This window comes from Cervus elaphus, chromosome 10 (assembly GCF_910594005.1).
Source record: "Cervus elaphus chromosome 10, mCerEla1.1, whole genome shotgun sequence".
NCBI lineage: Eukaryota > Metazoa > Chordata > Mammalia > Artiodactyla > Cervidae > Cervus > Cervus elaphus.
Window position 1 is genome coordinate 46,782,593 of NC_057824.1, and position 15,698 is coordinate 46,798,290.

Consider the following 15,698-nt stretch of genomic DNA (forward strand, 5'->3'; position numbering starts at 1 on the left):
ACAAGGCATTTAGTGCCACAGACTGGACGCTCTGAGACTGAGCCCCTGCACAGGCCAACAGTCAAGGTCAGAAAGGCCGTGCGAGGTTGTCATGGGACATCTCACACATTTGGGGGGGGGGGAGGACAAGCAGAGAAATGGGGTCACATAGCTGGAGGGGTCCTAGGAGGAGCTCAAGGTGTTCTGGGGGCTTATTTTTGACTTTCAGATGGGGGTGGGGATGAGAGGGACTTGGGTCCATGTGCCTTCCGGTTGCCATGAATATGGTCACGACAGAAACAGCAGCAATGGGACTCCACTGCCCTTGGACTGAACTAGCTGTCCGTCACCGTTTGCCCCACCCTCCTCCTCTCTCAGCCAGGGCTGATTGGATCTGGGGTGGACACCGATCCAAAGCAAGACAGCCCATTGGCTAGCCTCGGACCAATCAGATTCTCTCAAGAGGACAGCTGGGAGACAGTAAGTGCTGGAGCCTGGGAGGGCCCGGGCAGGTGGATGTCAGGGCAGAAGGGAGGAGATGTGTCAAGAGACCTGCAGACACAGTGAGAGACAGACAGACTGACCACGAGTCATGAGAAGAGGGAGGCGAGTGAGGGGGGAAGAGACTCCCTTTCTGATGCTGCTCCTCCTTCCAGTTCTCTGAACTGTCTGCCCTTGGTGCTGTGAGATTTCCCGGCAGCCTCTTAGTAACCCGCCCACCGGCCCCTGACCGTTAGCAGTTACCAGATGTCTTTGCAATCACAGGTGCTTTTCCCGGGAGCGACCTCCAACCCCAATCCCTTCCGGAGGGCAGCCACCCCACGGAAGAGCTTGCTAAATGTCAACCACATAACCGGCCCCTTGGCTAAGCGAGAAATTTACATTGGAACACTGGATGCCAGGCTGGGGTTCCTACACCAGGTTGTGCCCCAGGAGCCATCCTTTAAAGCTCAGGCAGCAAAACCCGTCCCAACAGGGGCAGCCGTCAGTGACCCAAGATCACACACATCCCTCCCCAGCCAGGGTCATTCAGGGATAGGACAGCCATTTGTACAATTTTGCTGAATGCTGTAAGTCAGAGGGGTTTCAACACGGCTCTTTCACAAAATTAGAAACCGTAGTTTCCCATCGGAGCTCAGAAATGATCCAGGGGAGTGATTCCCAAAGTGTGGTCCCCAGGTCAGCATCGCCTGGCAACTCGTTAGAAATGCAAACCCTTGGGTCCCACCCAGATCTACTGTGTAGCCACTTGGGTCTGGGTTCTGGGTCTGAACACACCTATTGGGTGATGAATTCTCAAGCTGGGAAATCACTGACCTGGTTCAACCTCCTCATTTAACAGAGGAGCAAATGGAGGTCTAGGGAGAGGAAATGACTGCCCAAGACCAGGGTCAGGACTGGAATGTGCAGAGAGACTGAGCTGACTGCCCTCTGCCTCATCTGATGGCTCCGGGAGTCCACATTTTCTGTCACCTCCCAGGGAGCAGAGAGGGTCATGGCAGAAAAGCATTCCAACCCACCCAACTGTGAGCAGGCCTAGTGAGCCCTGCGGACTCCAGATGGTTTGGTGAGGAAGGCTGGTGTCTGTCTTGGGTGGCAGGGGTCCATATGTGCTTTGCTGATTGATGTGAGTGTCCTCCATACCTCGGCTCAGAAAGGGTGAGTGGGATTGGAGAGTGAGAGTGAAAGGCCCATTGGGGCCCAGACCCCTCGGCCAGGTGCTGTGATTGAGGAGGTGCTGTAACTGGCCATCCTTACGGGTTAGACTTGGGAGTCAGGAGTCCTGGGTCCTGGTCCCAGTGGCTGCTGACATGCACCATGACTGGGTGAGTCCCTTTTGCCTTTCTGAGCCTGTTTTCCCATCTATAAATTCTGTGACTCAACCACAAACTATTCCCAGCCAAAGGTCTAGCTGGAATTTAAGATGAACGGAGGGCCCAGGGAACACCTTTAGGGATACTGCCCAAGAGAGAAGGGACAGGGAGCCCAACCACCATATCCTCAGGGCCAGCTCTGTGGATGCCCTGGGTCCATCCCACCCAGCTGCTGACCCAGGAAGCGTGGCCCCTCTGGGGCTCCTGGAGCTGAGCCATTCCCACTTCTGATGCCTAAGTCTCTCCTGACTGGCCCCTCCCCACGCTCCCAGGGTATGACCTTTGACTCTTCCCAGTTTGTCTACCTCACCGTCCCCATGGTCCCCTCCCACAGGGCTCAGAGTTGCTGCCTGGACCTCATGACGATTTTCCCTTTGAGGGCTAAGCCTGGGGTGCAAGCCTAGGGGGAAGTCTGGGGGCCTTTGACCATTACCTCCAGGTCGCCCTTGGTGATGGACTCCTCTTCCACTCGGAACTGCAGGTCCTCCACCTTCCTGCAGAGGAGAGAGGGGGCTGAACAGGCTTCACCCAGAGGGGTCCGTCCGTGCTCCTGCTCAGTCGTGTCTGACTCTTTGTGACCCCCTGGACTGTAGCCCACCAGGCTCCTCTGTCCATGGGATTCTCCAGGCAAGAATACTGGAGTGGGTTGTCATTTCCTTCTCCAGGGGATCTTCCCGACTCAGGCACTGAACCTGTGTTTCCTGCATTGCAGGTGGATTCTTTACCCGCTGAGCCATCGGGGAAGCCCATAAGGGACCCCTACCCAGAGGGGTAGGCTTTGCCAAGTCAGCAATGGCAGAGGGAGTCAAGGCCACAAGAAGCCTCGAGTCCACATTCAGAGTACCCAGCAGGTACCGTCACAGAGCCTCATGGCTGGTGGGGGGCGGAGCCTCCTGGAAATCCCCAGCCCTCCCAACTTCCTGGTCCAAGCTGTACATCGAGAACATGGACTTCTCTAAAATAGGAGTGTACAGGAGACACTGGTTAGGGAAAGGTCCCCAGTGTTCTCCTACTTGCTGCGAGTAATAAATCCTTCCTTCTCCTGCAAAATAGCTGTGTTTAATGCAGCATCTTTCCCCTCTAGGGTGGTTGTGGGAATAAATGATAGAATGGATAGTAAATGAAGCAGAATCAGCTCTGCTTTCATCATAGCAGAGAGCAGATAGGCTGCATCAAACAGTCTAAGGGGAAAGAAGGAGGGTGGGCTTCTTCCCCTACTGACCCCATCCTCCTTCCCCTCAGAATCAGGGCCCAGAGTTCCAGCCCCCACTGCTTGGGCTGCTCTCTGATGTGGAGGGCCCCCAGTGCCCTGCTGCAGGTGTGGGGCCCACCCCAAGGACACCCCCACACCCCCCCATCCCCGAGAGAGCACCGGGGAGAGACACAGGCACGTTACAGCTCACAAAGCGGCTGCTCCTGGGGCCTCGTGACGGCTCTCAGCAGAGGATGAAACTGAGGCCCAGAGAGGGCGAGTGACCTGCCCAAGGTCACACAGCAAGCGCCAGGCAATGCCGGCCCTTGTACCCAGGACTTCCTGAACGCAACTCCCACGATGTCTCAGGGATCTGTTTTTGTTTGTTGGCATCAGGCGCGTTGCCATGGGAACCAGTTGTGTGGGCCCCGCTGACGGTCTCAGGCAGATATAAATAAGCCCTCCTCTCCTGGAGTCAGACAGTAACAACAGCCCCTGGAGCACACGCCTGGGCTGAAAGCCCAAGAGCAGACCCAAGTTGGGGAGGTGGGGGGCTGGGGCTGGGGGCTGCCTGCTGCCCGGGGAAGCAGGAGAAGCTGCAGAAATCTGTGTATCAGCAGCTCGGAGACAGAGAGAGGCTCCTGGGCCTGAGGAGACCCTGTCCCTCGTGGGCTCTGAGCCCCGCCAGGTGTTCCAGGACCAAGTCAGCCCAGAGAACCCACACGGAGGGAACACAAACCCCAATCGCCACCCTGGCAGGTCACAAAGAGCCAGCAGCACCACTAACAAGACTAGTGACCTCAGGTGAGTCCCTTCCCTGCTCTGAGCCTCAGTTTTCTCATCTGTGAGCTGGGGGCAATACCTCCCTCCTGGGTTCATTGCAAGACAGAGAGACGGGGCAGGTAAAGCACCAGCCTGGGGGCTGACCCCCAATGTTTCCAGTGGCCTTTTCCTGCAGCTGCTGAGCCTCAGTTTCCTGACACGGGAAATGGAAATGAGGCTTCAGGACACAGGCTGCACGCTCCACTGGCAGGACCTGCCTGGAGCAGAGGCAGGTATCCCCTGTGCTGAACTGGGTCACGGTGTGGGCACGTGGGGTACACGTCTCCCTAGTGAGAGGTCCCCCCCCACTGCCCTCCCCGGGCGTTCTCATGATGCTGCACAAGCCAGGCAGGGCAGGAACGGTGAATCCCACGTCAGGAAGGAAAGCAGTGACAGACATGCTGTCTCCCATGGGCTCAGCGCTGTCGCCGGGCGCTTCACTGGGGTTATCTTGCAAGTCCTCCCAACAGCCTGCAGAGATGGGGGTCATCACCCCACTTTGCAGATGAGAGGACTGAGGCCTGCAGGGCTCGTGTCACCAGCCCAGGTGACACAGGTGGTGGAGGCAGGGTTTGGGCCTGTTGGTCCCGAGCCATCCTCAGTGAGGCTCTGGGAGTGTCCCCCCAGGACAGGGCCCGGGGCGGCACGTACCTCCTCTCCTCCTCTAGCTGGTTGGACAGGTCCACCTTCTCTTTCCGCACGCTCTCCACCAGGAGCCGGGCCCGCTGCAGCTTTTCTTCTGCCTCTGCAACATACTGGGCCCCGAGCCGAGGGCCCGGACAGGGTCGGCCTCCTCCCAGGGGCCTGGGAGCCAGGGTGGGGAGGGATGGGGAGAGGCAGCGGAGATGCAAGCAGGCAGGCCTGGAATCCCAGCCACCACATACGCCCCTTCCAGCCCAGTCAGGCAGGAACTGTGGGTCTAGGTGTGAGGGAAGAGGGCCAGCCTCACCCAGTGAGGGTGAGGTCCACCTGCCCCCGGGACCTGCCCCTCCCTCCACCCTGAGGGCCTATGAGAACTTCTCTCTTGAGAATGCCCCTGTCACAGCACACACATGAGCTTGGCCTGAATAATTCCAGAACCCGAGGGAAGAGGGAGCCGGGCTCCAAATGAGGACAGGGGCCCAGGAGGGAGCTCCCAGGTGGGGGACAAGCGCCAGGGAAGAAGGAACACGTGACAACAGAAGAATCGAGGTGATGGGGGATGCCTTCCTTCCCTGAAACCCAGCCCTAGAATCTGCTCAGAAACATGATCTGAAAGGTGGACATTTGTACCCTCAAAAAATTTTTAGTATTAGAAATTATTTAGCAAAAGTGAGGAATTGGAAAAGCACGTGAACACCAGCAGGGAACAGGCCACGTGGGTAAGGACACAGCCTGTGATAGATGGCAATGCAGCCGTTCAAACGGGGAAGGATTTTCCGTGACCTAGAAATCATGCTCGGGCTATGTGTGTCAGTAGCTTCAGTAGGGTCCGACTCTTTGCGACTCCACAGACTGTAACCCGCCAGGCTCCTCTGGCCTTGGGGTTCTCCAGGCAAGAATACTGGAGTGGGTTGCCATTCCCTTCTCCAGGGGATCTTGCCGAGCCTGGGATTGATCCCCGGTCTCCCACATTGCAGGCGGATTTCTTTACCGTCTAACCCACCAGGGAAGCCCTGCTCACACTATAGGAAGTAGGAAAAAGCAGGATACGCAAGCCTGTATCCAGGTTCTAGAGGAATGTGGACCCGCCACTGGAAGGAAAATCACCAGGAGGATGGGGGAGGTTGGTAACCCGCATCTCAGAACACCCCGAGTTCTCCTCTCTGAGCGTGAGGGATGGACAAGACTGGCCCGAGGAGGCCGCCGGTACCCCGCTGGGGACCCCACCACCCCAACCCGCTCACCCACCTGCTCGTGCTGCGCCTTGAGCAGGGCGATCTCCTTCTCTACCTCGCAGATGTGGCTCGTGGCCTTGGCCACCTCGGCCCGCTCCAGGTCCCGTTCAGCCAGCAGCTGTTCTATGTGCTGCTGCTTCTCCTTCAGCGCCTCCTGCAAGGCCGTGGTGCCCGAGATCTTGCGGGCGTAGCGCGAGGAGGTCTCGGTGAGCTGCAGGGAGGCGCGGGAGCAGGCGGGACTCAGGAGTGTGGAGCTCCAGCCAGACAACCCCCAGTCACCCCACAGGTGGGGGGGCGCGGGGCCCAAGTGCCTGGACTCCTAGGGTCCGGCTCCTCCCCCTTCCCAGGGCCCTAGACACTGCCTACTTACGTGGAGGGAATCGTGACATTTGAGATCCAGGGAACTCCCCGTTCCCAGGAAAGTTACAGCCCCTGGACTCCATCTCATGGCGGGGTCCCCCACCTGGGCCACCTTCTCCTAGACTAGGAGGAACCCCGTGTAGACAGAGCTCTGCACGGCAACCTCACCTTCTCTCCTCACCCCAGGTGAGGTACCAGCCTTTCTAAACTGCCTGCCCTCCACCCGTATTACCTGCTCTGCATTTGTATGACCCTCTTTAATTCCTAGGAAAGGGCTTGAGACTACTGACACATCAGTCATAGAAAAATAACAATAAATGTAAACGAGTCAATTTCTCTGCTACGAAAATGTACACTTTCTTTTTTAAAATTATTTACTTGTTGGTGGTGCTGGTTGCTGCATGCGGGCTTTCTCTACTTGTGGTGAGTGGGGGCTACTCTCTAGTTGTGGCCTGTGGGTTGAGTGGTTGTGGCTCACGGATTTAACTGCCCTGTGACCTGTGGGATCTTAGTTCCCGGACCAAGGGTTGAACCCATGTCCCTTGCATTGGCAGGCAGATTCTTAACCACTGGTCCACCAGGGAAATCCTTACACTTTCATCTTTGTTCAAAAACTCCAAACTTCTACCTTAGCACCTAAAATGTATATCTCAGTTTAAGCCTAAGTTACCAAGTTTCCATGTTCTTTTATAGAAACTTCTATTAAATATTTAAAGAAAAAAAACTCCAAACTGACAGATGCCTAGAGCCACACTAAGTCAGAAGACACCTGAATCTCTATGGCCCCACCCTCCATATCCCCATATACACATACCAGGGTAGCCCTCCCCAGTCCCCCATCCTCACCAGGCCACTGCGGCTGGGCCGGCCACCCACGGAGGAGGCCACGGAGCTGACAGAGCTGATGGAGGAGCTGCTGGGACTGTGGGTCAGTGCCGACACACCCATGGCCATGCGCTTGGTCTTCTTGGCCTTGGCCGGGCTGGTGGACGGGAAGCCGATGCGGATCACCTTGTGGATGGGCGCGAAGAGACCAAACTTGGGTGGGCACTGGAAGTACCTAGAGGAGCAGGAGAGACCACACTGCTATTACCGCCCCACAGCCTGGACCCCGGCCTGCCTTCCCCACCTTTTCAGAGCCCAGCAAAGAGAGAGAGGTTCCTCCTTGGGGACCCATCACCCATACCCTAAGACCAATAGACCAGACTCCCAGAAAAGGAACAGAGGTGAGCAGGGTCTGCTATTCTGCACAGCCATTGGACGTATTTCTGGGGAATGAGGGAATAACAATCGATGAACACCTGCTCCCTGCCAGTCCCTTTCACAAATGCTCATGTCAATCCCCCAACCACTCCATTGTTATCCATTTTTCACAAATGAGACGTAGGCTCAGAGAGGTTAAGCAACCTGCCACAGTCACACAGCTGGTTAAATGGCAAAGTTGAGACTGGACCCAGTGGAGTCCAAAGCCCTCAATGCTTTGGCTCTGCTCACACACCAGAGGCCCCCAGCCATATCTGCAACCCCACTCTCCTGGATGCCCCTGGACAACCCCCAGAGCCAAGGTTCTCTGTCCACAGAGCTCCCTGCATGGAGAAGCAGAAACAGGAAGGAAGCACCTTAGGGGTGATGCTGACCAACCTTCCTCTGAATTCTGAAAGCAAGAGTAAGTTGAGAGAAACATTCGCCTTGAAAACAGGAAGGCAAGTGTTGTCATGGAAACTCTGGAGCATCTTCTCTCAAAAGCTCTCTGGCCGGGGATTCCACACGGGACCAAGGAACTAGTCCTGCAGAGTTTCCGGCTCACCATGAAACTGCGATGCCATGCCGCTGCTTCCTGCATTCAGGTCTTTGTTCAGGCTGACCCCCAGCCTAGCAGACCTTCCTCCTCAGAGCTGTCCCAGCCTCACTTGGAGCACAGTATCCAGCCCAGGGACAAAAACAGGCTCGCAGGCCACCTCCCCTTAGCCCCACACCTCTGACACTCTTCACTCATCACATCACCCTTCCCATTCCCAATGGGCCCAGGAACAGTCCTAGATCCTCTCGATCCAGAATTCCTGACAGTCAATTCCCTTTAATGAGAGATGCTGAGAAACCTGCGACCCAGCCGTGACCTAACCTTGACTGTAGAGCACCAAGCACTGATTATTTCCTGTGTCTCCCAGGGCATCTCCCAGAAGGCAGGGACCACCGCCTCTCCTTTTCTGGTACCCCCACTGCCCTCAGCCAAGGTGGCATGGGGAAGGGAACACAGGGACAGATGACTCTCCCAGCACTTGCTCGTGACTCTCTGCGTCATCTTGAGAAATGACCTCTCTGGCCTTGGTTATCTAATCTGTAAAATGGGAGTGACAGCCCCACCATCTGCTTCCATGAGCTGCTATGGAAGCATGTATACCTGGTGTCAGGCACAGCCACCGGATGCTCCACGCTGGCATCCCCAGATGCCCCAACCCCGTGCCCTGCACCCATCCCAGAAGAGGACCCCCCTTCCTCCTGCCCAGGGGAAGCCCACCATACCTGGTGCCCGCCACCGCCCCATCGTTCTTCCCAAGGGGCTCATCCAGTTCCACGCCACACCACTCGCCCTTGGCAAAGTCTGTCTCCCCCACATACCGCACCACGCCAGTCTTCGTCCCGCCAACCTGGTGGTACACAGAGAGACTCAGGTCCGGAGGATGCAGTGGGAAGAGCAGAGATGGTACAGGTACCCAGGCGCCCAGGCTCATCCCACCCCTCCCTTCCAGTATGCAAGGTTTAGGGGAGATGGAGGGAGCTCGAGGACAGCTGGGAGGGATGCAGGTATAACCAATGCTTCCCAAGGCTGTCCTGAGCGACAGCTCTGGAGTCAGAAAGACAGACTTGTATTCAAACGCTGCCACTTACAAGCTGTGTGAGCTTGGGCCGGTTACCTAACCTCTCTGAGCTTTAACTTTGCTTCATCTGTCAAAAGGGCTCTGGTGAGGATTAAGTACTGTTTGTGCAGTGTCTGGTACATACAAGAGCGCAATAAATGTTATCCTTAAAAATGGTTTGAATGGGGGTTGCCAGGAGCTGGGAGGGAGGGGAAATGGGGTTATTGTTTTAATAGGAATGAGTTTCAGTTTCACAAGATAAAAGAGATCTGTTGTACTACCACAACATGAATCTATTACTTAACATCACTGAATTGTACTCAAAAATGGTTAAGAAGGTAAATGTTATGTGTATTTTATTTTTTTTAATTTTTAAAGTTAACTTTTATTGGAGTACAGCTGCTTTTCAATGTGGTGTTAATTTTTTCTGTGCAGCAAAGCGCATCAGCTCTGCACATACAGATATCTCCTCTGCTTTGGATTTCCTTCCCGTTTAGGCCACCGCAGAGCACTGAGTAGCTTCCTGTGTTGTTCAGTAGGTTCTTAGTTTTCTATTTTATACATAGCAGTGTACAGTGTATATGTCAACCCCAATCTCCCAGTTCATCCCACCCACCTGGTATGTATATTTTACCACAGTTAAAAGAACTCAACGAACAGGCCAATAATCAGGAATATTACTGTAAAAAATAGTTTAAAAAACTTTTAGTTAAGTTTACATATATACAGAAAGGGGCTTCCCTGGTGGCTCAAATGGTAAGGAATCTGCTGGCAATGCGAGAGACCCGGGTTCGATCCCTGGGTGGGGAAGATCCCCTGGAGAAGGAAATGGCGACCTACCCCAGTATTCTTGCCTGGGAAAGCCCATGGACAGAGGAGCCTGGTGGGCTACGGTTCCTGGGGTCGCAGAGTCGGACACGACTGAGCAACTAACACACACATATACATAAAGAGTCAAATACGTCCAAAGTCTTAAAAAGCCCTGGGAGTTTCTCTACTTCTCTCCAGAAGCACTTGAACTCTTTACGATGAAGTTTTTGGTATTGACTGCATATTTCTAATTGACATGCTTATATTGCTACTTGTTAATTTTTCAGTTTGGAGTGACATCCATTGACTTCTTGTCAAGGAAGGGGAGGCTGAACCCACCCCTACTGGTTCTCCACTCTTTCCACATATCAACAGCTTAATTTTGATCAGACTCCAGGCTGATGGTGCTGGGACTTAAGTAAACACTCGTCACAGACACGGATGGGTGGATACAGAAACTTTTCCTTCCCACGACCAATTTTCCCTACAGATAACAACTGTCTTCTATGATTGTTTGTTATGTGTTACCCCCTTCACACTAGGTTAACCCCAAACTCTCTCAGCCCTCTAGAATCTCCTGCCAAGATGTGCAGAGGCATTGAGAACTCCATCAGATTCTTTCTGGAGAAGACTCTCCTGGAGCTGGGAGTCCCTCTGCTGCGTAGCCATCACTCCAGGCCACCACTCCATCACCCTGAGGAGTCCCTCTTCTTCCCTCCTGGGTTGGATTTCCCATTTCTTGGATGCAATATCTTCTTTTTTCTTGGTTTATTCACTTACTTTGGTAGAGCCTTCCACGGCTTTCTAAGACGAGGTGCATGAGGAAATAAAATATTTGAGCCTTTGCCTATCTGAAAAAAAAATTTCTTTTTTGTCTGTGCAGTTTGCAGGATCTTAGTTCCCTGACCAGGGTCTGAACCTGGGCCAAGGCAGTGAAATCACCAAATCTTAACCATTAGGCCACCAGAGAACTCTTGAGTTGCGAGGCTTAGTATTCACATCTTCAATGTGTCTGGCGCAGAGCTGGTCCTTAAGAAATGGTGGGAATGAAGTGAGTTTTAATCAGGGAGCTGGTTCCTTTGGGGGCACACACCTGAGGCATACTTAGGGGTGTCAGAGAAGGTAACCTTTAGAAAGTCCTATTTTGGTTCAGATAAATATGGTAGGGGCTTCCCTGGTGGCTTAGACAGTAAAGAATCTGCCTGCAATGTGGGAAGTCCCGGGTTTGATCCTTGGGTTGAGAAGATCCCCTGGAGAAGGGAATGGCTACCCACTCCAGTATTCTTGCCTGGAGAATTTCATGGACAGAGGAGCCTGGTGAAGCTACAGTCTATGGGGCCACATAACACCCAGACACAACTGGGCAACTAACACAAACATGGTAGATAAATACACACATTTATTTTCACCCTTTCTTGAATTTGCACTGGAAAGACAGTGAAGGGACTCTTTTTTTTAAAAAGGTATTAAGCCCTCAAAGACAAAGAGAACAGGAGAAAAGATGGTAGACATAGTGCTGGAAACCCAGGGCAACCAAGTCCACAGGCAGCTGCAGGGAAAGCAGAAAAGCAATCAGTGTTTCTCTCAGAAGCCCCGGAGGCAGATCCCTTTATAATTATGGGATGATCTGTATATACTTTTTTGGGTGGGGGGGCTTGCAGGATCTTAGCTCTCCAACCAGGGATCAAACCTGGGCCCTAGGCAGTGAAAGAGTGAAGTCCCAATCACAGGACTGCCTGGGAATTCCCAAGAAATATATGACACGTACCCATCATTACAGTATCATACAGAATAGTTTCACTGCCCTAAAAATTCTCTGTGTTCCCCAAAGACCTCGAATAGCCAAAGCAATCTTGAGAAAGAAAAATGAAGCTGGAGAAATCAGGTTCCCTGACTTCAGACTTATGACAAAGTTACACTAATCTAAACAATATGGTACAGGCACAAAACAGAAATGTAGATCAATAGAACAAGATAGAAAGCCCAGAGATAAACCCACACATCTATGGTCATCTAATCTATGATAAAGGAAGCAAGAATAGACAATGGAGAGAGGACAGTCTCTTCAATAAGTGGTGCTGGGAAAACTGAACAGCTACATGTAAGAGAATGAAATTAGAACACTCCCTCACACCATACACAAAGATAAACTCAAATTGGATTACTAAGGTAAGGCTGGACACTATAAAACTCTAAGAGGAAAACATAGGCAGAACACTTTTTGACATAAATCACAGCAAGATCTTTTCTGATCCACCTTCTAGAATAGCAGAAATAAAAACAAAAATAAACAAATGGGATCTAATTAAACTTACAAGCTTTAGCACAGCAAAGGAAACCATAAACAAAATGAAAAGACAATCCAGAGAATGTAAATTGTATAACCATTATGGAGAACGGTATGGAGGCTGCTTAAAGAACTAACTACAGGCCCAGAAAGGTTAAGACACTTGCCCAGGGGCACACAGCAACAGTCTCCAGGGTCCCCACTTCACGAGCCTCGCTGGTCCCTCTGTGGTTCTGACCAGGTGGGGTGCCCCAGCCTGAATCCCGCCCGAGCCCCGTGGGCCCCCCGCCCCGCCCAGGGTGGGGAATCCAGCTCGCCCACGTGGCGTGGGGGCGGGGGCAGGGACTCACCAGCACACGGTCTCCCAGGCGCAGGTCCTTGTCACCGCGCTTCACGGAGCCGCTGTCCGAGAGGTTGGAGCCCGACTCGTTGCCGGTCTTGACCGAGCTGTTGAGGACGCTCTCCCGCAGGGGGATGACGCGGCTGGTGAGCGGCGGCGTGGCGGTGCCCGAGTGCAGCGACAGGTTCTGGGCGGTCAGCGACTCGACCGAGTGGGCGTCGCTGCCCGAGCCCTCGGCCGCGGGCTGCCGCGTGAGCTTGGAGGGCCGCGTGAAGATGCCCTGCAGGGCCGGGCACTCGAAGTAGCGCACGCCGCCCACCGCGCCGTCGTTCTTGCCCACCGGCTCGTCCAGCACCACGCCCGCCCACTGGCCGGGCGCGAACTGCGTCTCCCCCAGGTACTGCACCACGCCCGGCTTCACGCCGTTCACCCACACGCGCTCGCCCACCACGAAGTCCCCGGCGAACTCGTCGCCCACCTCGGCAGCCTTGGCGCCGGGCTTCTCGGGGGCGGCGGGGGCCGCGGCCGGAGGGCCCGCAGCCTGCTTGTGCAGCGGAGAGCCTGTGGAGAGAGGACAGAAGTGGCGGTTAGGGCTCGGGTCCGGGGAGGGGAATGGGGAGCTGGACCCTCAGCGGCCCCGCAGAGTGCGGTCTGGCTGGGAGGGGGCCGGTGCCCCCTGACGAATGGGGAAACTGAGGCAGGTGGGGCTGGAAGTGGGGCTTGGGGCAGGTCTCATGGCTCCTTGGCCGTAGGGGTATCCCCCACTCTGCCAACCTCTCTGGAAGATTCTAGGGATGAAAAGCTCAGGACAGTGCCTCCTCAGAAGGCTTTCCACCCAAAATAAATAAGTAAATAAATAGAGTTATAGGGAGTGCCCTGTGTCCTAGTGGTTAAGATTATGGCCATTCACTGACAGGGCCCAGGTTCAATCCCTGGTGGGGAAACTGAGATCCTGCAAGCCTCAAGGTATGGTCCTTCCCACCCCCAAAATAAAAGTTACAAAGGACTTCTCTGGTGGCCCAGTGGTTAAGACTTCGCCTTCCAATGCAGGAGGTGCGGGTTCTATCTCTGGTCAGAGCTAAGGTCTCACATGTGAGCATGCTAAGTCGCTTCAGCTGTTTCCAACTCTTTGTGACCCCATGGACGGTAGACCGCCAGGCTCCTCTGTCCATGGGCTTCTCCAGGCAAGGATACTGGAGTGGGTTGTCCGTGCCCTCCTCCAGGGGATCTACCCAACCCAGGAATCGAACCCAGGTCTCATATCTCCTGCATTGGCAGGCAGGTTTTTTTACCACTAGCGCCACCTGGGAAGTCCTAAGATCCCACAAGCCCTGTGCTCAAAAACCAAAACATAAAATACAAGAGTAGCAATACTGCAACAAATTCAATAAAGACTAAAAATAGTCCACATAAAAAATATTTCAAAAGTTTAAAATTTTAGAAAATTAAAAAAAAAAAAGACTTTCCACTGCTCAGGGTCATTCAAAACTGAGGGCAGAATGAACGCATGATGGAGGGTTACAAGCTGCTACTTCCTCACCCTGGTGGGCTCAGGCCCTCAGCTGTTAATCTGAGACCACCCATGGCCCCATGTGGGATTCAGATCTTGTTGGGGGGATCTCTGTGCCCCCCACTTCCTCCCCAGACAGTTCTGGGCTCCTAACTATTCCTGGACAGCTGGCCACAGACAGCTCAGGACAAGGAAGGAGCCAGTAAACCCTCTTACTCCTCTCTGTTATCTTCCCCTCCTCCCCCATCCCCAAGCTGCAGCCCAAGCCTCAGGGTACACAGACCAGAAAAAGAGGGGGTGAGGAGTGTGGGAGGTGGAAGCAAGCACTTAACCTCATTCCTGGACCGAACTCCAGGCTCTGTGGCCTGAACTGGGTCCCCTGATTTTGCCCTTCTTTATAGAAAGAATGACCCTGAGGCTCAGGCATGGGCCTTGCCCAAAGCCACACAGCAGAAATGGGAACAAAAACCCTCGCTGGGGGGCCTGACTCCCAGGCCTGGGCTCAGATGTGCTGTAAACTCAGAAAAAGAATAGAAGGGGGACAACCTGCTTGTATATGTGTGCGTGCGTGCCAAGTCGCTTCAGTCGTGTCCGACTCTTTGTGACCCTATGGACTGTAGCCTGCCAGGCTCCTCTGACCATGGGATTCCCCAGGCAAGAATACTGAAGTGGGTTGCCATACCCTCCTCCAGGGGATCTTCCCAACCCAGGGATGGAACCTGCATCTCATGTCTCCTGTATTGGCAGGCTTGGTCACTCACAAACGGACAGGGCAGAGCTCAAACCCACCATGCTTTGTGCATGTCTGGCTCCTGGGCCGTATGCAAGGCCCTGTGTGCAAGTGGGTATTTGGAAAGCCTGCCCATTTAAACCTCAAGGTTCAGAGGCTGCTTCTCCTTCCTGCCAGACGAAGTATCAGGCAGGAAAAGACTCATCCTTTTCCTCCTCTACTCCAGAGGCTGATGCACTTGTCAAACACAGACAGGGACGGAAGGCAAGCAGACACTGCCATGCCCCTATCAGAGATGCTTGTGTTTCTGGTTCTTTCCACAGACAGCCAGGAGAGGGGTCACAGGGGCAGCGGCTCTGCCAGCATCCTCCCAGTACCCAAGGTCAAGGAGCCCAGGGCCATAGGCCTGGCTACATGCTGTCTCAAGGGTGGAAGGACAGAGCTCCTGGAGGACGAGGAAGTCACAAACTCCAAGGCAGGACGCACATAGGAGGCCAAGCAGGCAGGTACCCCTCTGGGGTACTAGTAGTGTTGGGAAAGCACATGACCGCCCAGGGCCTAGGCAGTCAGAATGGGGGTCTTAACTGAGGGGCAAGGAGCTCCCTCTCAGCTGCGAGCTGGGCTCCCGGGAAATCTGTGAGCTTTGCTACTGAACTTGATTAACAACCACAGTGATCACACCCATGAACTGATGCTCTATGCTAAGAGGCAGACGTACAGTAGTTCTTACGACCCTCACGGTTAACTGTGAAGTGCTTTTGTGATCCCATTTTACAGATGAGGAAACTGAGGCTCAGAGACATCAATTGCTTTATCTAGGGACCCAGGCAAGAGGCAGCAGAGCCAAGCTCCAACCAAAGGCCTTTGGCTCTTGGTGCAGGGCACTTTCATTCATCCAACAAATGTGTACAAAACACTCACCACGCCAAGCCCCAAACTACAACCGCCCTAATCTTGGACTCCCCTGCATGGACCCATTTCCGAGATTCTAGCCAAACCCCATGATTCCCTTTGAATAGGGAACAATCTCATCTTGTACTCCTTCCTGCAGAGGGATGT

The 15,698-nt window shown here is 54.0% G+C and overlaps 1 protein-coding gene across 2 annotated transcripts in view; it reads right to left on the reverse strand.

The window, feature by feature from the left end:
• CLIP2 (CAP-Gly domain containing linker protein 2) overlaps window positions 1–15,698 on the reverse strand; it is a 75,269-nt gene that overhangs the window by 23,056 nt on the left and 36,515 nt on the right. For both annotated transcript variants that reach the window (XM_043914940.1, XM_043914941.1), the window contains exons 3-8: window positions 12,410–12,960; window positions 8,628–8,752; window positions 6,951–7,164; window positions 5,758–5,955; window positions 4,519–4,622; window positions 2,287–2,347 (exon numbers count right to left, since the gene is read on the reverse strand). In XM_043914940.1, coding sequence (XP_043770875.1) covers window positions 2,287–2,347; window positions 4,519–4,622; window positions 5,758–5,955; window positions 6,951–7,164; window positions 8,628–8,752; window positions 12,410–12,960 — 1,253 coding nt within the window. The remainder of the gene's footprint in view (window positions 1–2,286; window positions 2,348–4,518; window positions 4,623–5,757; window positions 5,956–6,950; window positions 7,165–8,627; window positions 8,753–12,409; window positions 12,961–15,698) is intronic.